Source organism: Phodopus roborovskii, unplaced genomic scaffold (genome assembly GCF_943737965.1).
Source record: "Phodopus roborovskii unplaced genomic scaffold, PHOROB, whole genome shotgun sequence".
In the NCBI taxonomy this organism is placed as follows: domain Eukaryota; kingdom Metazoa; phylum Chordata; class Mammalia; order Rodentia; family Cricetidae; genus Phodopus; species Phodopus roborovskii.
In genome coordinates, this window is record NW_026125052.1 from 10,595,153 (window position 1) to 10,620,298 (window position 25,146).

Here is a 25,146-nt window from a genome sequence, read left to right on the forward strand (position 1 = left end):
CCTTGACAGGTCGGTATTTGTAATTTATTATGGCTATTATTTTATGTGTGGGTGTTTTGCCTGCATGGTCTGTGCACCACACGCGTGCATGGTACCTTCTGAGTCCAGAAGAAAGAGGTGAATCCAATAGGTGGGTATGTGTACAGGGTGTGTGTACTGGGGGTTGAAAACAGGCTCTTTGGAAGCTAGGCAAGTCCTCTACCATTGAACTACATTCTCAATACTTTAAAAATATTTTAATTTTGAGACATAGTCCACTAAGTTGCTAAGACTGGCCTCAAATTTACCCTGTAGCTCTGGCAGCCTTTGAGCTTGTGGTTTCCCGATTCAGCCTCACTAGAAGCTGGAATTCCAGATATATGTATCAATAGCTTAGCTTCTTCATCGGCCTGCCTGCCTGCCTCTCTCCCTCCTTCCTTCGTTTCTGCCTTCCTTCCTTCCTCTCATTCATTCTGGGACAATTTCATTATGCGGTCCACACTATTCTCAAACGTTTGATTCATCCCCTGTGTAGCTGGGTCCCACACATGTGTACTACCACAACTAGCTACTTGTAAATAAATGTTTTGGTTCTCATTTAATAGGTCACAAGACAAACCACCAATTTTAATTCGTATTCGTTCACTTGCTTAGGATCTAGAATTCAGCATTTCAGTATTATGCCATGGGCAGAGCTTGAAACTGAAAATAGGCCATTGTGAGGCACCACAGTCCATGGCTGTTGAAAGCAAATATTCTTGGTATCACAAAAAGAAACACATGAACAAAGTGAAGGCAACTCATTCAGGCCATTTTTGTAAAAAAAAAAAAAAAAAAAAAAAAAAAGGTAAAAAAAGGTACTGCACTGCTCAACAGAAAGCAGAGACAGCAGGCTAGTCAGCACACAGAGGCAGGAAGTCCACTTAGCTTTTATACCAGTGCAGGTGCCAACAGCTTCTTTTCCTTGCTGAGTGGGTCTGACCTCACAGTCTGCTGTGATTGGCTAGTTTTAATAGAATTGGCAGCCGGGCTTGGTAGTGGAGGCCTTTAATCTCAGCAGATGTGGGACGATCTCTGTGACCTCAGGGGCAGTTTGTGTTACATATTGAGCTCCAGGACTGTGTCAGAAGAGAGGAGGAAGAAGACGGGAGAGAGGAGGAGGAGAGGGAGGAGAAAAATTGGCACAAAGGAGATGAAGGAAATGTAGAAAGAACCAACCACTCCAGACTTTGAAGTTCATTAAGCTCTCAGAAGGGGAAGGGACATTTCCCAAACAGATCTCTTGGTCTGTTTATTTATTGTTTGTTTCATTCGTTGGTTGGTTGGTTTTGGTTAGAGAGATTCAGACTTGAATTCCTTTGCATAGAAGTTTTACACAGTGGGGATTTATTGAATACTGGCCCTCAGTGGGGTAGCCACCTCTGAGAGAAAGAAAAGAAAAAGCCCATTTGTGGAAGTGTCTATAATGGGATCATTCCATCATCCAGGAAACTGAGGCAGGAGGATCAAGAGCTTTAGGCCAACCTGGACCAGACGGAGACTGCCAAGGAAGTAAAATAAACTGTCCATGGTGATGCACATCTTTAATCCCAGCACTTGGGTAGCAGGTAGATCTCTGTGAGTTCAAGGCCAGCCTGATCTATAGAGCGAGACCCTGTCTCCAAAGCAAACAGATAGTGCGTAAATAAATTAAAAAAGTCAGAAACCCTACAAAGTCCTTACCCGGCACTTAGCTCAACCTTGAGCACAAACTTTAGCGTTCAAGTCAACGGCGAAGCACACTGGGTATCCAGAGCCAACAGGGAAGAGGCAGCCAGCCAGTGGATCAGCCTGATATTGGACCCACCTGTTTCTTTTATGTCACTGTTTACAATTTGAGGGCAGAATCCTATTTTATGCGTGTAGTAGGGTGGTGGCACGCCTTTAATCCCTGCATCTGGATGCAGAGGCAGATGGATCTCTAAATTTGAGGCCAGCCTGGCCTACAGAGCAAGTTCCAGTACAGCCTGGGCTACACAAGAAACCCTGTCTCCAAAAATAAAACAAAGAACTATTTTACACACATGGAGACAGCTCCTTTGAGCCTGGTTCCATGGCATGGTCCTCATCTTGTGAATCAGCAGAGCTGGGGCTCCAGGAGTTAACTGTACACCCCTCTGCCTCCCCTTGAGTGATACCGTGTTTATTTTTAGGCTGCAGACATATCCCCATAAGGGGCAGTGTTGGCTTGCTTCGTTATTTTTCTTTTTCCTGGAACTAATTCATTGGGGTGTTCTTACTAAGGTTACCTGCCTCTACCATGGTCACTGGACTCTAGAGCAGCTACCAAGACAGAGGGCAGGTTTGGTGAGATGAAGAAAATAGAAAACTAATTTTAGTGTTGGGGGTGGAGCCAGAGCCTGTCCTTGCTAGGCAAGTGTTCTACCACTGAGCAACCCCGGCCCAAACAGGAAATTAATTTACTGTGATTGAGGGACCCAGCAGAGAGGCCTTTGTCTCCAGTCCCTCTTGTTGAGCAAACATGGCAGGTCAGCTCCTTTTGTCCCTCTCTCTATATCACACTTTCTCATCTCTAAGGTGGCCTCGACCTCTGCTCAGGAGACTACACCCGCCAGCTTGTACCTCCCTGTTAGGCTGGGCGTGGACTCCCTCACTCAGCCAGGCTTCTCATGGCGTTCATCAGCTGCTAACATACTATACAGCATATCTGTTCTTTTTTTTTTTTTTTTTTTTTTTTTGGTTTTTCAAGACAGGGTTCTCTGTATTGCTTTGGAGCCTGTCCTGGAACTCACTCAGTAGATCAGGCTGGACTTGAACTCACAGAGATCCACCTGCCTCTGCTTCCTGAGTGCTGGGACTAAAGGTGAATTTAACTGTTCTTTACACTTGGTTTATTTCCACGAGTACTATGTTGCTATGATTATATTTCTTGTTTTGAACATAAATCTGTTTTAAAAAAAAGATCTGTGAAAAGACTTTTTTTTTCTCTGCTTTCTTCATTGCTCTAGCTACAGAACCTAAAAGAAATGACTGTCACAGTAGGAACTCGATACTGACCAGGCAGTGGTGACACACACCTTAAATCCCAGCACTTGGAAGACAAAGGCAGGAGGATCTCTGAATTCGAGCCAGCCTGGTCTACAGAGTGAGTTCCAGGGCAGCCAGGGCTACACAGAGAAACCCTGTCTTGAAAAACAAACAAACAAACAAACAAACAAACAAAGGAACTCCAATGACCGAATGAATAAAAGCATGAACAAGCACCTGAACTCTTTTCCTTGTTATATGTCTCACATGGTCTGGACCTACAAGGGAAATATTGCCCTGTGGACAAATGACTCATACCCTGACATGCGGAGATCCGTGACCTGCTATTTATTTACATGTTTTTGACACACAGTCTCACTATATAATTCTGATTGGCCTGGAACTCTCCATATGGACCAGGCTGGCTTCAGCTAACAGAGAAACACCTGTCTCTGCCTCCCAAATTCTGGGATCAAAGGCATACACCATCACCTCCCGGCAGAGGCATCTTTGTATGAGGTTCATGTCAAGCAGTGTTTGCTTTCCTTGGTTAGTCTAGCTAATGGTTTGCTGACCTGTTTGTACATTTATTGATATTTATTTATTTATTTATTTATTTATTTGAGATAGGGTCTCACTCTGAAGCCCTGGCTGTGTTGGAATTCACTCTGTAGACCAGGCTAGCCTTGAACTCTCAAAGACAAGCCTGCTTCTGCCTCCCCAGTGCTAGGATTAAAGGTGTGCATTCTCCTGACCATTTTAGTTTCATTGAGCCTGTTACACTTCTGCTCTGATCCTCATTATTTCCTTTCTTCGCTTTGAACTTTTTTTTTTTCTCTTCAAATCCTGGGCTTAAGGGATCCTTCTCTCTCAGCTTCCACCATGCTGAGGTAGATAATCAGTTTGTTCCTGTTTGGTTCTTGGAGGTATAATGTCAGGCTGTTATTTGAGATTTTTTCCCCCTTCATTTGCAAAGTCTATTGTCCCATAAACTGGGACCTGAGTAACAATAAGCTGTTTATTCCTCATGCATATACTTTTCGTTTCTGCATTGCTGGGACCCAAGGTTTGCAGGCTAAGTAAACATCCACCCCCTAATTACATCCCAGCCTGTCATAAACTTTGACGTATTATTTATTTTTTTACTAATCTGTGGACATTTTTTTTTAATTTTATTTTTTACTTTTTGGAGACAGGGTTTCTCTGTATATCCTGGCTATCCTGAAACTCACTCTATAGACCAGGTTCACTTTTGTTGGTCAGGATAAAAAAATTGAGTTTAGGGGTTCTTCAGAGTGGGCGACAGGCTAGAAAACAGGATCCTCTGGGACCCACAGGAGGGAGGCCTAGGTGCAGATGGGTACCAGGGCCCCTCCAAATGGGCGAAGTGCAACCATTAGGGATGATGATGGCACATTGTGCCATGTTCTGAGGTGTGACCCTGGATACTCCTCAGGGCTTGCCTTTAGGTTCCTTCCCCAGGTCCCCTGCATCAGCACCATTGATGGCTGGCCTGGAAATGTCTACACTGGAGCCTCTGGTTCCCCTGCATTCCTGGGTGGTGGCCATGAGAGTCTGTCTGGCTTGGGTGAACACCTAGTCAGCATTTGGGAGCTGGGAGGAGGCTTGTCTAGCTGTGTGTCCATCAACCACCTCCTCCTTCGAGGACACAGTTCCCTCATAGGGTTTCAAAAGCTGCCTTTGTCAATGCAGGTCTGGGGAACAACCACTCTGGAAGACCTGCCCATGGTAGGCAGGACAGTTCCCTGGCTGAGATCCTGGACTGTATATGAAGGTGTATATGTAGCACACTTTCCTTCATTGCTCTTTTCTTCCCCAGATACAGCGTGGCCCGCAGCCTCAAGCGCCTGCTACCTTGACTACCACATGATGGACTAGATCTCAAACTGTGAAGCAAAAGAAACTCATCTTTCTTTGAGTTGCTTTTGTCAGAACATTTTATCCTAACAGGAAAGGTAGCTATGACATTCGGCCAGTGCCCGAAGGACCTCTTGTACCTCTCTGTTGCTCTGGGTTTTCGGGTGACTGAGAGGCAGTCAGCAGCCCGGTTGGCATGCTGGGCCACTGTGGGGACCTGGGAGGAGAGCTGGGTCTGAGAAGTGAAGGCGTTGGGTGCAGAGGGGTCAGGGGTGTCAACTGTGGGAGCTAAGGGTGTCTGCAGGGAACTACACAGCACAGACAGGGTGCCTGATCTCTTTCACAAGGCATCTGATTTCTGCTAAAAGGAATGGACCCTGAGGTCAGCTAGGCATGGGAATCTACAGGCAGCCAGCACCTGCACAGCTCTCTCATCTCTTTTTAGCTGCGTTTGGGAAGACATTTATGGCTCCATTTCATGTGGATCCTGCAGGAAGGTTTTGCAGAAGAGGTAAAGGCCTGCTTTCCTGCTGTCTTCTTTGTGTGAGAGCAGGGCCACGGCAGAGTGTGGTGCCTTTCTATTCTGCCTCTCACAAGGTGGACATTATTCTTCTACCCTCAATTTCCAAAGCCAACTCTCAGGTGCCCAGTCTTCAGTTATGTTTCTGTGGTTACTTTTTCATTTTGTTTTGTTGCCGGGGGAAGAAAAGTTCAATTTCCCTGTAACCGAGGATTTTGGAGATCTCCCTTGGGTTTAAAAATGCCCTGAAACTACTAGGCTGGAGAGATGGCTCAACAGTCAGGAGCACTGGATGCTCTACCAAAGGATCTGAGTTCCCAGTACCTATGGGGATCTGGCACCCTCACTCAGACAGACGTGCAGACAAAACAGCACATTAAAAAAAAAAAAAAACCAATACATTATTTTTTTTCATTGCCATTAAGCAAGATAGGGCCGTGGTGGTGAGTTCTTTGATCCCAGCACTCAGGAGACTGAGGCAGGATGATCTCTGAGTTCAAGGACAGCCTGGTCAAAAGGGTGAGTTCCAGGTCACAGAGAATTCATGTCTTGGGGGGAAAAAAAATGCCACCAGTAGGATTTGCTGAATGAGGCAGAGGCAGGAGGATCATGAGTTTGAGGACAGCCTGGGCTACAAGAGCTAGTTCCAGGACAGCTTCCAAGACCAGAGAAACCTTGTCTTGAAAAACCAAAAACCAAACAAACAAATGTCATGAAGCCACAGGAGAGCAGCAGTTGTACAGTTACAATCAAGAGCCAATATTGGGGACCTGGCAATTTGAGTTTAGCCTACAGCCACAGAGCTGTGCCCCAGGGAGGCCAGGGCTTCCTCATCTTCTGCTGGTGCTTCATCTGCAAAGTGAAGGAGTCAGTCTGTTTGGCCACTTAGAGCTCTTTGGGTTGCAAGTGTCAAGCCAAATGGAGGTGTGTTCTGGTTACCAAAGAAAGGTAGAACAGCCAGGCTATGGTTGGATAGCTGGGCCGCAGGGGTACTGAACCAGACAGAGGAATGCTGCAGAACTTTCCCTCGCCTGTGTTTACTTGACTCTGAAGACCGTGGCACTCCTTTTCACTCAACCAGGCTAACAGCATGGCTACCTTTAGCTCTAAGGTTTTCCATCTGTTAGATTTACTATTTGGGGAAGTCTGGAGATGGTCTTCAGGCCCTAAGTGGCCCAGGTTGGATCAGTGCCAACTTCTGAACTGTGACCAGAGAAGCGTGGCCACACTGCAACAGTGGCGGTGGCCCTTGGTCTCACCGTGATGATGTCGAGAGGCTGGAGATGATTCCAAAGGAAAGAGGAAGCCCAAGAACACGATGTGTGCATGTAGCAATTCTAGATTGATTTGTCAAGGGGAGCAATGTTGCTTGCTGTGTCCAGTCTCGGAGGGAGGTTCCTGGCAGTCTCACTCTGTGAAAATGGTCAGAAACCAATGGCATTTGGAGTCAAGCACTCATCCAAATCAGCTGAGTGACACACAGGAGTTTCATCAAATGAATAAAGTTAAAATATAATCCCCATTGAGCAAAGTGGTACATGTCTGTGAACCCAGTACTCAGGAGGTAGAAGCAGGAGGGTCACATGAGCACATCATGGACAATGCTGGGAGAACCCCATCTTAAAATAAATGAATGAATAAATAAAAAAGTAAGTTGCAGGGCTAAGAAGATTGCTCTGTGGGTAAGTGCTTGCCTTCCAGTATGTGGACCTGAGATCAGTCATTAGGACACACTTTAAAAGCCAGGCACAGTAGCACACACTTATAATTCCAGTGCTGAGGAAATAGACAGGGGGACTTCTGGAGCTTATTAGCCAGCCTGCCTAACCTACTTGCCCAGAGCTCCAGGACAGGGAGATACACTGTCTCCAAAAGATGGACAGTGCCTGCCCAGGACACACACACGCGGACACACACAGGCACATGCACACACATACACAGAGCTGGGTAAAGTACCAAATCCCTGTGACCTCAGCCTTCAAGATGCTAAAGCAGGAGGACCATGAGTTAAAGGTTAGCCTGGGCTACACAGTGGGACCGTGTGTTCACGTGCGTGCGTGCGTGCGTGCGTGCGTGCGTGCGTGCGTGTGTGTGTGTGTGTGTGTGTGTGTGTTCCAACGCCACCGCAGTGCAGTGCTACCATCTCAGAGGCTGAAGTCCTCCTTCCTGCAGTCACCTCTGGTGTGAGAGGGAGAAGGCTGTTAGGTATAGCTCCATTGCCTTTAATCTATGCAGTGAAACATTTGCTAATTTCCCCTGTGGCGCCTAAATTCCTGCAGGTCAAATAATGTCCTTTCCTGGCCACTAGGAGCAAGACCTGCATTCAGCCAGATGGCTTTTGCCAGCATGAAAAGCTCTTGGGTCTGGTGGCAGAAAACTGAGTGTTAAAAAAACCCTTTTAGGGGCTGGAGAGATGGTTCACCAGTTAAGAGCACTGGCTGCTCTTGCAGAGAGGGAGTCCTTTCCCAGCACTGACATGGTAGCTCACAACCATCAATAACTCCAGTTTCGGGAGACCCTGCATCCTCTTCTGGCCTCCCTGGGCACGGAGCATGTGGTGCACAGACATATGTTCAGTCAAAACACCCATACACAGAAAATGATAAAGATTATAATAATAAAGTACTTTTAGAACTTTTAGTGTTTAAAGTCAGTATAGTCACAGTATAGACAACAACCCAGCAGGTGTCAAGACATGTAGTGAGATAGTCCTTCTGTGGCACTGACCACGCCCATTGGGGGGTGGAGTGATGGGCGGAAGTGACCTGTGGAAGGAAGTGGGGGGGGGGGGTAGCCAGGAAAAGCTCTCTTGCTGGCGTGACTCGGACAGGAGAGGATCGGGTTAAATTTCCTGGTGTTCATCTGTCTAGGTTGTAGTTATTTCTCCCTGAATAAACATCTATCCGCCTATTTGTTTATCCTGATCCTTATTCAACCGCGATAAAGACACACCTTTACATGCCTGTAATTCTCTTGTATTCTGTATGGCACGGGCAGGGTTGAGAATTCAACACTGGGCCTCCAGAATCAGGGCCCGGGGGAGACTGCTTAGGGGAAAGTGCTTGCTGCACAGCTGTGGGGACCGGAGTTGGGTTCCCAGCACCGTCTAAACATCTGGCCATGGTCATGTGAATTTATAAACCCAGTGCTGGTGGGGAGGGTCTCAGAGGCTCCCTGGCCAGCCGCTTTAGCTGTTTAGCTGAAATGGAAGGCTCTGAGTTCAAAGAGAGGCCCTGTCTCAAAAAAGAAAGAAAGAAGAAGAAAAAGAAAGGAAGGAAGAAAACAGATAGAAGACAGCCACCTCTGTCCTCCACATGTAACCACATGTGTGAGTACACACGTGCAGAGCACGCATGCACACTGTTCTAGCTTCACTGCTGTGATAATTATTCTGACAAATAGCAGTTTGAGGGACACAGGCGTCAATTTGGCTTGCAGCTCAAGCTTATGTTTCCTCAGGAAGCCGAGTCCCAGTGGCAGAAGCCTGAAGCAGCTGGTCCCACCCACAGGCAAGAAGAGCAGAGAGAAACAAGGGCATGCATGTTCGTTCGTTCGCTCGCTCGCTTGCTTGCTTGCTCAGCCCATGGGACAGCGTGCCTCCACAGTTCCGACCTGGTGCTGGAGCAATCCTGGGCAACTGCTGGTCTTCAGTTCACCTTGGAATCCAGAAGAAGCCAGTGCTAATATCACTGAAGGGTTCAGCAGAGGCAGCAACAGGGTAGATGAACTGACCAGTGACAGCGAAGGTCAAGAGAGCCAAAGGCAAAGCTTTCCTTCTTACAGGAGGTGTCACTCACATTTAGGGTGGGTCTTCACCCACCAGTTAACATAAGACAACCCCTGTAGTCACGTCCACAGGCCTCCTGATGTAAGCAGTCCTCACTGAGTCTCCTCATGATCTAGGTTGTATCAAGTTGATAAGACTAACGTTGTATATAGAAACATGTACAATATACACACATGCAACACACATGCATATACAACACATATACATACATGTAGCAATACACATATAAATATATGACACATAGAAAACATACATACAACACATATATAATACAAAACACATATACATATAGCACATATATAAAACACATATATAGACAATACACACATACATATATAACACACATTTGTATATATATAAAGCACACACATATGCACACATAGTCCCAAATTCTGTTTGCCCAGCTTCTCCCACAAGTTACTTTCTTTTGTGGTGACTGATAGGTACGTGTTGTATACAGTACCAAAATTAGAAAACAGCATGGGTACAAAGTATATATAATTCTATTCTTTTATGCCATATAGATCCCTACTCTGTGTGTGTGTGTGTGTGTGTGTGTGTGTGTTTGGGTGAGTTGTGTTTGTTTTTGTTCCTTTGTCTGTGTTAGTATGGTGGTTTGAATAGGAATGGCTCCCCACAGACTCACGTGTTTGAATCCCACAGACTCACGTGTTTGGATGCCCACAGGGACTAGCACTATTAGGGGGTATGCTCTTGTTGGAGAAAGTGTGTCATTGTGAGGGCAGACTTTGATGTCTCAGATGCTCAAGCTACGGCCATTGTGGAATACAGTCTCCTTCTTCAGGTCAAAACGTGGAAGTCTGATCTCCCTCTCCAGTACCATGTTTTCCTGCATGCCACCATGTCCCACTATGACGAAAACGGCCTAAACTTCAACTGTAAACCAGCCCTGATTAAGTGTTTTCCTTTATAAGAGTTGCCATGGCTGGTCATGGTGTTTCAAACTAAAACAGGAAGGGTCTCACTATGTAGCTCTAGCTGGCCTGGAACCTATATGGACCATGTAGACCAGGCTGGCCTTGAACTCACAGAGATCCATCCACCTGCTTCTCCTTCCTAAGTGCTGGAATTAAATGCATATACCACCATGCCAGGTTCACATTTGGAAATTTATGTAACCATTATATCAATGAAGAAAACAGGATGGCAGGATGTTTCAGCACACAGAGTGAGTTCCAGGACAGCCAAGACTACAAGGAGAAACCCTATCTCAAAAACAAACAAAACGGTCGGGTATTGGTGGGCATGCTTTTAATCTCAGCACTCTGGAGGCAGAGGCAGGTGGATCTCTGGAACTACAAAGTAAGTTCCAGGACAGCCAGGCTATCACACAGAGAAACCATGTTTCAGAAAAACAAACAAACAACAACAGCAAAACTAACAACAACAAAACAAAACAAAACAAAAAAGAAGTTGCCTTTCCCACACAGGCTATGTATGGCATACCTGTGTGTGTTTGTGTGTGCACGTGCGCGCGCCTGGGCCGTGCTCACTGGTCCGAACCCTGCCCAGCAGCACCCACTCTGGCACCTCTTTTCCCAGTCATGTGTCCCCATCTCTATCACTTGGAGGAGTCTGAAGTCCAGCTCTCCCAGCCATGTGATCTGAACTGAGCCACTTCTGCCTTCCCGTCTCATCGATAACACGGCAAGGCTGTACCGTGTCAACATTCCTCCCATGAGGGACAGGAAGTCAGAGTTTAACGGTACACTGAAACAGGAAAGCGCTAGGTTACAGAATGATAAAGTGGCTTCCTCACTGTGCCTGACTCCTGTGAGTCAGAGCTTTTCAGTGTGAGGTGGTCACAAGACCCTTTCAGATTTACTTGAATGTGGAATGTTCCCACTATCTCTTTATATGAGTCAGAGTTCTCTACTGGAACAGAACTGACAGAATGACTCTTTATAGAGAGAAAGAAGATTTATTAGAATGGCTTGCTGGCTGGAGCCCAGCTGGTCTAACAATGGCTGTCTACCAATGGAAAGTCCGTGAATCTAGTAGTCATTTGGTCCACAGGGTTAGATGTATCTGCTGGTCTTCAGTATATACCAGAATTCTGAAGAAATAGACTCTAATGTTATTGAGGGAATGAACGTGCCCATGTTTAATCTTCCTACCTCGAAAGATCTTTACTAAAGATAGGTCTTCATGCCAGGCAGTGGTGGCACATGCTTTTAATCCCAGCACTCAGGAGGCAGTCAGGGAGATCTCTGTGAGTTCAAGGCCAGCCAGGTTTACAGAGTGAGTTCCAGGACAGAGCTGTTACACAGAGAAAACCTGTCTCAAAAAACAAAAAAAAGGTGGATCTTCTCACTTCAAATGATTTAAGAAAAAAAAAAAAAAAAAAAAAAAAAGTTCCTCACAGGTGTACCCAGCCACTTGGATTTTAGTCATTCCAAGATGTAGTCAAGCTTACAATCAAAATAGCAATCACACTAGGGGTGGAGGATGGTGATATACCTTGAGATGTGCTATTTGGAGTGTTCTTGTAGGTCTTACATGTTGAATCTCCCCTCTATCTATCCCCGAACATCCTTGTCTCCTATCCCCCCATCTTACTCTCCTATTGGCCAACAAGGCTTTATTCATTAACCAATAAATGCTCTTAACCACCGAGCCTCTCTCCAGCCCCATCTAAGGTCCTTTCTTGTCAGGACTATCCAGGGATCTGTGTGTGCCCTTGTTTCTGAAACTCCTTATTTATGTCTAATACGCTTTTTGCCCCTCTCCCCCACCATGTTTTCCCCATTGACTCAGTAAGCCAGACCAAAACAAATTGAAAAGGTATAGCAATGGGTATGTACATTGAGCAAAGCAACTCCCAGGCCAGTTCACTGATCTTAGAAAACAGTTCCAGAGAAGTCATGTGCCAGACTAAGGCAGGGAGATTTTATAGATTGTAGGTGAGGGGTGATGACACGCCTGCCACAAGCTGGGTTTTGCCCACGTATGGTCAAAAGCTGAGTGCTTAAGTGACAGCTGGCAGCATACAGGGAGACAGCTTCTGTGGCTGCCAAGGATTCAGAACTGGCTTTGGGTGCCTTTCTTTTCTTTGGAGACTCCCTGAGCAGGCAGGGTTTGGAAAGAGAGACAGGAATGGGACTTCCCAGACTATGCAGAGGCAAACCAGAGCCTGCAACAGAACAGTGTCGCCTGGAAGCTCAGGATGAGACCTTATTTAGGATAAGCTATCTGTTGTGTGACACCATTCTTGGGAATCCATAAACAAACATCTACTTTCCCCAGGCAGGGAATCAAAATAAAAATACCACAGAAGTCCAACTTGGTGAGCCAGTGAGTTTTATTAGGGTTACTTACAGGAGTATGGGTGAAGCATTACTTACAGGAGTTTGGGTGAAGGGTTACTTACAGGAACAGAAATGACTCAAAGACACCTGCATCTCCAGAAGCCCACCACAGCATGGGTGACAGCTCACCAAGGCTGAAAACCTCAAGCACACTGTACAGCTGTAGGCAGCTCAACAGTTTAGAGAGTGTCTCTCAGGGAGCTCCGCTGTTGGACTAAGCTTCTTCCAGGCAGCTTGGCTGGTCTGAAAGCAACTCTCAGTGTCCTTACTGCTTATATATGCTTGAGAAGGCAGAGTCCTGTCAGTTTCAGGGACTTCCTAATAATGACTTTAAGTTGTTTACTTCCTGAGCTTAAGGAGTTTGCCTGCATGAACTATTTCAAGCCAATTTTAAAACTTCTATGATGAGAAGCTTCCCTCCAAAACAGAAGTTTAACTTCCAGGAAATTGTTGTACACTGTTGTTGCATAAGTAATTAACAGAAGGATCTGGTTGGGATTGAGTCCTTAGTCCATGAGGAATGTCCTTATCAGACAGATCTTGCAAAATCAAAGGGAGAGGTCTGAGGGCAGTTCCCAGCCCAGAGACACCAAGGATTCCTGGTAGCTGCCAGAAGCCAGGACAGGAAATGGAATGAATTCTCCCTGAGCCTTTGTGAGAAACAAATGGCCAATATCCTCAATGTCACACCTCTGGCCCCCAGAACTGTGAAAAAGCAGTTTTTTTTTTGTTGAATAAGCTACCCAAACTATGCCATTAGTTACAACAGTGCTTGGAAATGATTGTGCCTTTTGATTAGAATTCTAGGATTCTGAGGGAAGTCTCCTCGAGGTCTTTGTACACGCTGCCCAATGGTGTTTGCATGCCACAGTCTACTTCTCACTCTTCTACAATCAGCTTAATGTTACTTCCTCAAAGAGAACATTCCTGGCCACTTTATCTAAGCAATCTCCAGCACCCACTTAGTTCTCTTAGCGTCACCCGAGTTTGAACTTTTTGTTCCAGCATTCAGCATGCAATACAAGCACAGACTCTCTTGTTGGGTTATGTGTGTCTTCCATGGAGACAGGGCTGGTGTCTGTTTGAAGTGCTTTCTATCTCGCAGCCACCCCCACAATACACAGTGTCTGATATGTGAAGGAGGAGCTCACTGACTGAAGAAAAGGGGGAAGGAAGAAGAAAGAGAAAGTATGTACACATAGGTTAATGACCTAAATCAAAGAGCCTCGGGCTAGCTACAGACTCCGCACTCAGCAAAAAGGATCCGAACACCTACCTGACAAGTATCAACATAGTGGTAAGAACATCTGAGGCACTCAAGAGCTGGGAGACTCTTGACAAGATAAGACACCATAGATAAGGACCGCCTTTGGCATGTGACAATCCTGGGAGTGAGGGGGAGGGGTGGGGGCGGAGCAACACTGAATGAACAGATCCACAGTCTGCAGATGGAATGTTTTTGCCCCAAAAGTTCCCTTTCTTTTCTGCTCTATAAAACCCTCAAGATGGGCAGTGGTGGCAAATGTCTTTAATCCCAGCACTCAGGAGGAAGAGGCAAGCAGATCTCTGTGAGTTTGAGGCCAGTCTGGTCTACAGAGCAAGTTCCAAGACAGCTTCCAAAGCTACACAGAGAAACCCTGTCTGGGGGTGGGGGGATCCCTGTGCCTCTGTGCTGAGTCTCCCCTCTCGCAGAGAAACTGCTGTCCTTCATGTTCTGGCAAAGGACCATCTGCTTATGTTGAGTTCTGCCTCACCGTTCTTTTATTTTCATGTTGCTTCCATCAATTTCCACCATTAAAAAATTCCCTCCCTTTGCCTGGGATGCCTGCTTTTTCTCTTGAGGTGACTGTGACTGCTGTGGTCCATAAGTGGTCAATCACCAAGGTATGATACCTTCCATGAACTGGACCTATCATTACTCTGGACAGCCTAGTGACAGTGGCAGGTCCCCATCCTCGAGGGAGTTTGGATGCAGAGAGCAGACACAGCCCTTTGCCCCACTGAAGATGAGACATGAGTATCAGTCTCAAGTTCAACCGTATTCAAAAGGTCCAATGCCCTGAGGCAGGGTGTGATGTGAGACACTTACGGTTGAGAGAGAAGCAAGACACGGGTTGGAAAGTGACTGGCTGGAAGGGAGAGACCTCACCTTAACTCCTGCTTGTTATAGACAGGGCGCGCCCTATACCACAAGTGTGGGTGGGGCACTAGAGGAGTGAGTACTGTGTTTGTGATAAGAAAGAATTGATTGCCCTGGGGGCTGGGAATGCGGCTCAGTTGTAGTAAGTTAGTATGCTTGAGGCCAGAGGCTCCATCCCTAGCAGTATGTAAGGATAGGGGTGGGGGATACTGGGGCTTGATGACCCATACCTGTAATCCCAGCACTCAAGAAGCTGAAACAGGAGGATCTCTGTGAGTTTATTGCTGTCCTGGGCTATACAGTGAGTTCTAGGCCAGCCTATGCTACCAGTGTTGAGATCCTGTCTCAAATTTTTAAAAAGCAAAGATCACCCGTAGTGTAGTTGCATAGCACAAACTGCAGGGGGCAGGATGGAGACTGCAGCAGAGGCAGAAACCGGGAAAGTCCTTAGCATAGACAGCCTGGTGAGAGTCTTTTGCGTAGCCTGGAGTGACCTGATATCCACTGTGACCCTGAAACAGGGAGAGGTAGATGTGGGTCTGCGTTGGGTATAACTGAGAAGAATGAGGAAATAAGGAAAAGAGAAAACAGAAAATGCCTGGTTTTGTTTGTTTTTAACCTGAACAGCTAGGCTTTTGGTAGTGTCTGCTTGTGAGGGGACATCAGGATGGATTGGGATAGGGCAAGAGGAAGCCAGAACCCGCTTTTGGCCATGGAGTCCTCCAGAGGCTCCAAGGGGAAGTGCTGGGTAGTAAAGTTCATCTAGAGTTCTCAGCAGGGAAGTCTTGGCCAGAGATAAAGGTCCCAGATTCAAAAAAAAAAAAAAAAAAAAAAAAAAAAAAAAACATAATCTGTGAAGCTGATGTAGGAAGAACTGATATAGGAGTAACAAGCAGGTATTACAAGAGATCTACTAAACTTGCTCCGTAAATACTAAGTTACACAAAGTCAGATTTGGCTACAGGAGCACATAGGATGAACGGGCTCCTTAGAAACGGTAGAGAGAAAGAATCTGTGCTTCTAACATAGCTGAAGGTTAGAGTCTCTGTTCAAAACTGATAGGGATCGCCGTAAGAGAAACAAGGGAGAGAAGAAGACAGTCTTCGATCTCAATAGGTTGCTTTATTGGAACAGCCAGGGGCTCCAACCTTGGGATGAAGGTTGGGTGTACTCCATGGGGCTGGGGACATGTACAATATACATAGGTAGCTACTAGGAAGTTACAGCTATTTTTTTCAATGGTTTGACTGAGTAGGGTAGGTTGTTTTCAGTACCCCAGTGTATTGTTTGTACAGGTGGCACACACACTGATCAGGCTTTAGCCAAGCAATTCTTTATGGCTAGGGGTGATTGCCCACCCAGCCTGACTCATTTCCTCATGAACTGAGGCTATTAGTCAACAATTTCTGTTCAGGGCTGGCTCCCTTTTGTGCATTAACCAGAAATAGTCACCTGCTCTTATTACAGTTTTCCTGTATTAATCTCTTAACTGCTCAGAATGATTTCTCACTGGAAAGTCGTGTTAGTTCTATGACAAAGCCACAGGCAACTTAGGACAAGAGAGCCAAAGATAGAGCCTCAGGTTCACTGTCACTCAGAGGTGACAGAGGCGGAGAAAAGGTGTCAGTGCCTTAGCAGAAGCAGCCGGTGTTGTAGGGGAAAGGCAGAGTGGGGTGTCACAGGCATGGGGAACTGTTGGCGCAGGGACACTGGCATGTGGCTCCAGTGCTGAGAGGTGAGATCAGAGAACAGCTTCTGGCTTCAGCAGAGTTGAGATCACCAGTGGCCAGGGGGGCTATGCCCTGAATAGTGGAAACAAAGGGCCAGCAGAGAAGATGGGGAGAGGAGGCGGAAGAGCAGCTGACAGGGGACCGAGCTTTGCGGAGAGGCTGGTGGTGGGGCAGGGTATAAACAGACCTCGCTTCCAGAAGGGGAATATCACAGGAGCGAGGCTTGAGAGGGAGCTGGAAGCAAGAGGGGCCGTGCAGGGTCTAGGGCTGGTGAGCAGGGCTGGGGCGGAAGTTAGATGGCCCTAGTGAGATAACTTCCTTTGTTGTGTTCTTTCCTTCTCTTTCTTTTGAGAAAGGGCTCCTATATTGCCCTCTTACCTGGCCTTGTACTCACTATGTACACCAGGCTGGCTTTGAACCCATAGGACTGCCTACCCCTGCCTCCCATGCCTAGCTGGCTTCTGTTGAGGCTGGGGTATGAGAGCTCTGGGAACGCGGATCTGGGTGAGCTACCTCAGGGGACTCTGGGGGTGTGTTGGAGGAGTGGGGGCCCCAGGGAGACATGTGGACTGCATTTGAAAAGTGGTCCATTCACACAGGTGTGCTGGTTCTCAGGCAGAAGACTAATTCAGGGAGAATCTGGAGTCATCCCAGATGAGCAGGATTGGATAAAGACTTGGGCAAACTTTTAGATGTGACAGTCATAATTACAGCATGTGAGTGAGGGCACTGTTAGGGCATGGTGGGTTAGGGGCTTGGAGGTCTCAGAGAATGGCCAGTGTGGAAATTAATACACGCCCGAACCAGAGCAGCAGGTAGAGCTCAGAATGGGAGGAAGGAGGTTAGGAGGAGGTCCTAGTTAGGGTTACTATTGCTGTGATAAAATGCCATAACCAAAAGCAAGTTGGGAAGGAAAGGGTTATTTATTTATTTATTTATTTATTTATTTATTTATTTGAGACAGAGTTCACTGTTTAGATCTGGCTGTCCTGGAACTTGCTTTGTAGATCAGGCCAGCCTCAAACTCAGAGATCTACCTGCTTCTTCCTGCCAAGTGCTGGGATTAAAGGTGTGCACCACCACCAGCAAGAAGGAAAGGATTTATTTGGCTTACATTTCTACATTATAGTCCATTGTTGAAGGAAGTCAGGACAGGAACTCAAACACAGAAACCCTGTCTCAAAAAAGAGAAGGAAGAAGGAAGAAGAGGAGGAAGAAGGAAGGAAGGGAGGAAGGAAGACCTTACTGGAGACATAGAAAGGGGCCGTTTCTTTCTTCTGTAAATGGGAGAACAGGCCTGGTGATGTTAGATGCACTGATCTCAGCTCTGGGGTGAGGTAATGACAGTAGATGTTGCTGTCATTGCTCCTTCCCTTATGCAGCACCTGAAGCTTTCTCCCTGTCCCAGGAACATGCTCCCTTAGTGCCTCATTGTGTGTCTCGCCAGCCCCACAGCATCCTCCAGGAAACTCCTGGACCTATTAAGGAGGTCCAAAGAGCTTCTAGGTTCTAACCAAGCTGTATTTCTGTACACTTGGAGCCAGAGCTCATTCATTTCCTTACACACCCACTTCCTCCTTCGCTCACCCACTATCTTCCATCATTCATTCATTCATGAGTTTGAGCTGCTAAATCTCCACAAGGAATGAGTTCTCACTCATTGGCAAACTGCTCATCCAGCCCCCAGATAGCTAGGCTGCAGCTGGCTACTTCTCACCCAATCTATACCCAGAGCCCATCACGAGTTCCAGAGGCTGAGCGCGTGAGCTTCAAATGTTTTTCCTATGTTCAGATATCCAGGCCTTTTCATGTCTGTCGCATGTTTATCCCTCAGTCATGTACATGTCATGTGTGCCACCTGTCAGTCTTACTTGCCTCTGCCTTCATAACAGGCCTGAAAATGATACCACTTGTCATTGATCAAATTTCACCTAGTGTTTTTCACTCCAGTGCCAATTTAACCCAGGACCTTGTACATATTAGACACTACCATCAAACTATATCCCCAGCCCTTCAGAAGTTTCTACATGTGCCTATAAATTTCTGTAAACACTCAAATAAACACAGAAATCTCTCAAATATACAAAAGCAAGGCTTGCCCATTGGGAGAGCAAAACTCAAGCAATGCAAAAGCACACAAAATATAAAGTCTGGGCTAGAGAGATGGTTCAGCATTTGGAGCACTGACAGCTCTTTCATAGGACCCAGGCAGGATCAATTTCCAGCACCCACACTGTGGCTCAGACTGGAACCTGAGTTCCAGGGGATGATGCCCCCTCTGGCTTCCCAGGGTACTGCATGCACAGGCAGATCTGTGAGGGCAAGACTAGCCCTGTATATAAGAGTTCCAGGACAGTCAGGAATGTAGAATGTAGAGGAACTGTCTAGAAGGGGGGGGGGGGATCCCATACCTAACCACCAGCACACTGCTTCGCCAAGTTTGCTGTGCAGTTCATATCCTTTTAGAATTGTTGGGACAGGAACTGGGGACTTAACTCAGGGTCTAGGCAAATTCTCTACCACTGAGCTACATTCCCAGTCCCTCTTCCCTACTCACCCAGGCTGACTTTAATCTTCCTGCCTTAGATTCTGGAATAGTTGAGAATATAGGACTGTACCACAGCACCTGGCTCCTCTAGATCTTAATACGTAGAGAAACACAAACACACACATCTTAAAATGTAATGGTGGAGTTTATTTTACAAACCACAGCTGCTCTGAACTTCCCTTTTATCCCAACAGTAAAAGACTGTCACCTGATGTAGGTCAGAACAGCAGATCCTCATGCTTAGGGGAAGGGTGGATAAATATCGGTGGCATGAACTGATAGTGCAAGGTCACCTCTGAAAAGGTGACATCTCTTCCACTCCCACCAACAGTAGTGACTGAAATGGCAATAGAAGTCCTTTCAGGGGGCTGGAGAGAGGGCTCAGCTGTGAAGAGCACTGGCTGCTCTTCCAGAGGACACAGTTCAATTCCTGGCAGCTACCACTTGTAACAGTTCCAGGGGACCCAACGCCGTCACAGATACACATCGAAGCAAAACACCAATGAACATTAAAAATAAAGTTATTCCAGGCACTGAGCTTTGGGAAAAGCCACTCTTCAGGCCATACCACTGTTGCTGCAGAGAAAATTAAAAGCCTTATTACTATCTTCAGTGACAGGCAGGTGACCTGCCACAGGTCAAAACTCCATCCATCTGTGGGACTTCTCCAGTGTCTGAAAAGGAAGGCTGGCCTTATGTTTACTGCAGCACAGATAGCAAAGACAAGGGCTAGGTAGAGGTACCTAGCACCCCTGCTGAGCACCAACGAGTCTTCTTCCCTTTAGGGGTTAATTGTGGGTGGGGCTAAGATGCAGTGCCTGGGACCCAGGCTCAGCAGAAAGAGTAGGGTAGGGTCTGCCACCCTTCCCCCTCCAGGAGATTTGGTAGGCATCACTCCACAGATGTCTAACCACTTGCCTCTCCAGGCTTCCTCTCCACCCTACCTTCTAGAAGGTTTTCTGACCTATATGTATCCCCTTAAGAGTCCCATGCTTATCAAGTCTGGTCTCCCAGACAGCAGAGATGAGATCCTGGGAACTCTCCAGTTCATTTCTTTAGTACCTGCAGGCCCCAGGGATCTTAAGGTCAAAGCATTCATTCACAGCTTGGATGAACAATCCTCCCAGGCAGGTAAGTGTTATTCACCATTGGAAGGAGTTGTCAGGAGCTTAGCCTCTGAACTGGTCTCCATCACTACTTCCCAGCCAGAGACAGCCCAGTCAGTGAAACTTTTAGCAAGTAATTTGTCTTGTGCTTGGCTGTGGAGGTACAGTGGGGTCCCTCTGAAAGATGGCTCAGAGTCCGTGCAGTTCAATCTCCTATCTCCTCCAGGCAGAGAGCTGTCAGGTCAAGGTTTACATTCCACCAGAATGACCTCTGCTTCTCACTGCAGGCTTGAGAGTTGGGACACAGACCAAGGATCCAGTTTAGCAGTTGGGGAGGGACAGGGTGAGAATAATAAATTAAGTCAAATTATCAGAGACATTATGATGTTTCAGAGTTTCGAAGTCCTGGGCTTGATCCAAAAAGTTTGTGAGGTAGCTCAAAGGGCTGGGTTGTCAGGACTTCTCATTTGACCAGCAGGGTCTTCAGGCCTGAGGCTGTAGGGAGGAGGTGGCTCTCCAGGCTTCATCATGACCTGCAGCAGAAAAAGGGGTACTTAGTTTGCTTCAGGCCTGGGTAAGTAATGGTGAAGCTGGTTGGCAGCACCCCCCCCCCCAGTCTGTTACTTCAACAAGTTAGAGACAGAAAGACTCACCTGATTATAAGGTGGTGGGGGGTTCAAGGGGGTAACCCAGATCATCTCTAGGGGGGCAATGGGAGGAGGTGCTTCTGGGGGTATCTGATGATTCGCTCTGAGGTTCTGCTCTGGCTTTCTGCACTTCTGACAGAAACGCTTCAACAAGCCACAGATGCACAACAGAGGTATCATGACCAGGGAGATGATGAACAAGACCCTGGGGAGGGAATGATATCTTTCTGACTGAGAGCCCACGCCACTCTCCATCACACACCCCCATTCTATTTCAGGGGGACCCAGCCCTCTGAATGGTACCCAGAAGGGCTGACCCTGCCTGGGCTCACCTTAAAGAGTCGCTTGAAGAATCCCATATGGTTTTCTTATCCAGGCAGCATCCACTGTCACAGCATCTGAATCCTTCAGGACAGGGTCTGGTCAAGTCAAACAGGGATGGGGAGACACCGATGGCACCGTAAGTGTCAGAACAAAGGGTCCTTGCCTCCCCAGACACCTATACCCTCAGGTTGCAAGCCACCCTTGGTGGGTGTGGGGTACAGATCCATCCTGGATATGCTGGGAGGAATATGCTGGCCTGGACTTGAGACCTGAGCTCAGGATTCCTCTGGCAGAATGGCCATGCTACTAACTTTACAGGGCAGGCATGGGGCTCCAGTGTGGCTTTGCTCATTTGACTCACTCTCCCAGATCAGAAAGGTTGGGGATTAACAGCAGCCACAGACCTGCCCCAATCATGCAGCTCCCAATGTTGGGTGGTAGGAGAGAGAGGGTATGGTTTCAGCAAAAGTAGGTTGGGAGTGAGGAAATGTCTGTCTCTTATCCAGGGATATCTGAGCAACCCCCTCCACACACACCCCCCAAGCCTTGACAACTATAGCCAAAGTCCCATACTTACATGGAGTCACATTTGAATATAACCTGTGGGAGAAAACAGGCAGAGGTCAGAGCTTAAAACTGGGAGTTGAGCTGGGTGGTGATGGCGAATCCCCAGCACTCAGGAGGCAGAGGCAGGCGGAATCTGAATCGAGACCAGCCTGGTCTACAGAGCAAGTTCCCCAAAGCCACAGAGAAACCCGTTTTTTTGGGGGGGAGCAAAAAACAAAAACAAAAAGTCAAAAAAAAAAAAAAAAAAAAAAAAACTGGGAGTTGGGTCTCAATTCTTATAGTGCTTGTCCAGCACACACTAGGTTTTGTTGGGTTCAATATCCAGCAATGACAATAAATCGGGTGTGCATAAACCCGAATAGTGGTACATGTCCACGGTCCCAGAACCCAAGAAGACAGGAGAATCATTCAAGTCTACATAGCCAGTTTGAGGCCAGATTGGATACCTGAGAGACTGTCTCAAAAAGAAAAGTCAGAGGCCTGCCTGTCTCAGACATTGCTCCAGACATCTCAGCCTCAGACTGCCTCTTCCTAGCTCTATATCCAGGGTCAATGATTGGAGCCTGCCTCTGCCTTCCAAGTGTCTGGATTAAATTAAAGGCAGGCACTACCATGTTTCATTCTTACTGCTTTAAAAAAAAAGAATTCTTTGAGACAGGCAGGGTCTCACTATGTAGCTCTGGCTAGCCTGAAGTTTAGGTCTACCTGTCTCCGCCTCCAGATTGCTGGATTAAAGGTGTGGACCAATACACCTGATTCCTAGGTGATTTCCCCTGCCACGCCCACACACAGCTGGGGATTGGCCCAGGAAGCCACCCTGAGTGGATCCCTGGCTCCAGAGCCTCCAGAAAGCAACCTAAGTCCCTCCTGCTCTGCACTCCATGTCCCAGATAGAGGCATCTCTAGGAGTTTCCTAAACACACTCAAGCCCCATTCATCCTCAGGTCCTTGCTGGGAATTCAGAGCCTCTAAACAGAATTCCATCCTGTTAACAGCAGTACTTACTGTGTCTGAGCTCTTAATTAGGACTCTCTTCTATGTGTCCTCAAGGCATCTCCCTCTCTGGCCACCTCACTTAATTAAAATTGCAACCATTGCCAGCTGTTTAATCCCAGGGTGGCAGAGGCAGGTAGATCTGTTTTGAGGCCAGCTTGGCCTACCTAGCAATTTCTAGAGCAGTCAGGACTAGACCCTGTCAACAGATAAAGAATGGGATAAAGCCAGCTTCTGGCTTTGCTAAAGATCATTACAATAGCATTTCATTTGCTAAGTAAAGACAAGGGAGCCAGTGACAGTCACAGGCTTACAGCAGCACTGTTCTTTAGTGAGGACAGGGGTAGGAAGTTAAAGACACAGCAAGGGGCCCAGGAAGTCACCCCCTGCTCTTCCAAATATCAGACTCTGGCCACTCCTCTCCTGGTCTCTGTGTAGCTCCATGTCCTAGAACTTGCTCTGTAGTGTCCTGAACTTGCTCTGCCTGTCAGTGTCCTGAGTGCTGGGATTAAAGGCGTGAGCTGCCACCAACCACCAAACTCCTGTATTACATTTAAGCAGGGGCAACAGTGGTCACACCCGCCTTTAATTCCAAGCCCACTTTTAATTCCAGGGCTGAGGTAGTAAAGGCAGGTGTCCATTGAGTTCAATATCAGCTTAATCTATAGTGGTATCCTATGTAAAAAATTTTAATGGCAGGTTAATAAACCAAACCAGGATTATTCCTGTTTCCATCTTAACCAGAGGGTGATCTGGGATGGTTAGGAGCCTGCAGTTTAGGAAGCTTGGAGTGGGATATTAAGCTGGATTTATTAGCTCTTAAGGGAGACTGTCAATGCCTATACTTGGGGCTGCACAGAGGGGTCAGAGGATGCTGGGGTCCAAGAGTATGAAGAGTGCCTTGAACAGAGAACTTCAGTTCCAGTGAACTGTCCTGAGGAACAGGCTTGGGATTTCACACCCACCCCAGATTCTCAACCAAGACTGTAAATTTAAAAGGCTTGTTCTGACCACCTCTCAATTTGCAGGGAAATCTGCCAACACAAGACACTTAAGAGTTTGGCTATGAAGTCGGGCGGTGGTGGCCCACGCCTTTAATCCCAGCACTGGGGAGGCAGGCAGATCTGAGTTTGAGACCAGCCTGGTCTACAAGAGCTAGTTCCAGGACAGCCTCTAAAACCAGAGAAACCTGTCTCGAAAAACAAAACAAAACAAAAAACAAACAAACAAAAAATTTGGCTATGAGGAACAGTTTAGGGCAGCGCTCAAAACCTTGCCTCCCTGAACCACCCAAGTCAAAGGCCACCCAGCCGGAGGCCAGGTCTACTCGGAGGACAAGCTACAATTCAAAGAAGTCCAGACAGCCTCCTCCTCCCTAGTACACATGAAGAGAAGTCTCAGAAAGGGCCGAGATACTCCCCCAAGATCACCAGCCATGGAGGAACAAGGAAGGACAGAAGCCTAACCCAGACACACAAGACTAGTCCAGACACGCAAGATCTCAGATTCCTCAGCCTTATAGAGAAGCTATGTAAGAAACACGACAAAAATGGGGGTCATTTTAACTTCCCATTCAGGGCTGTGGTGGAGCCAAATCCCACTAACAACACAACGCAACCAAGACTAGGGACCCAGGTTTCCACAGAGCCTTTCTCCGAGGTCCCTACCTACCTCCACTTTCCCCAAGCAAAACAGAAAGGAACTTGCTAATTGCCAGTGGTTACAAGGAATTCCTGACAAGGTAAGGCGGGGACTGGCTCCGAGGCAAGCCTCTGCCCCATTCTGTCCTCCGAAAGGCTCAGAAGACTTGCTTACCTGGTTGGCGCTTACTAGTTGGAGACTGGAGAGTAGGCAGAAGAGCAAGGTGAAGGCGCGGTCCAGGACTCTGGCATCCGGCATCCTGGCAAGGGGTCTGCTGAGCTTCGGTGTGAAAGAAAGAAGTGACAGAGCACCACCTTTACAACTTCCCTCCACCTATGGGGCCCAGCCTCGAAACGGGGGCGGAGCTAACACACCTGAGCTGGGCCAGACTGAGGCTTCTAGCCCGGAGCTCAGGTAGAATAGTAGTGGAGAGGAGCTGAACTTGTTTGAGTTTGAGGAGTGGGACGTGGGATGGGTTGGTTTAAGAACGCAGTAAGCTGGATGTAGCAGAGCACTATGGGAATCCCTCTTCCAAGCCGCATTTAAGTAGTTAGAGCAGGGCGTGGCGATGCCAACCTTTAATCCCAGAACCCAGAACATCTCAGTGAGTTCAACACCAGTATGAACTACCTAATGAGATCCAGGCCAGCCAGTATTAAATAATAATAGAAAGTAGTAATAGTAAATAAAATAAAAAAGCTGGGTGATGGTGGCACACACCTTTAGTCCCAACACCCGGGAGACAGATGCAGGCAGATCTCTGTGAGTTCAAAGCCATCCTGGTCTAAAGAGTGAGTTGCAGAACAGCCAGGATCACAGAGAAATCCTATCTCAAAACAACAACAACAACAACAACAACAACAAAACAAAACAAAAAAGAAAAGGAAGAGAACAAGGTGGGGGCAATCTGGGAAGATGACTCAGGGGTTA

General features: G+C 47.2%; 1 protein-coding gene across 1 annotated transcript; it reads right to left on the reverse strand.

Moving 5' to 3' along the window:
• Positions 1-19,064: 19,064 nt before the first annotated feature.
• Tmem92 (transmembrane protein 92) lies at positions 19,065-21,432 on the reverse strand. The gene is made up of 4 exons (XM_051182730.1): positions 21,377-21,432; positions 21,024-21,110; positions 20,698-20,896; positions 19,065-20,577 (listed from the first exon to the last, which is right to left on the reverse strand). The coding sequence occupies exons 1-4, from the start codon at positions 21,430-21,432 to the stop codon at positions 20,482-20,484; spliced, it is 438 nt and encodes a 145-aa protein (XP_051038687.1). The 3' UTR covers positions 19,065-20,481.
• Positions 21,433-25,146: the final 3,714 nt, after the last annotated feature.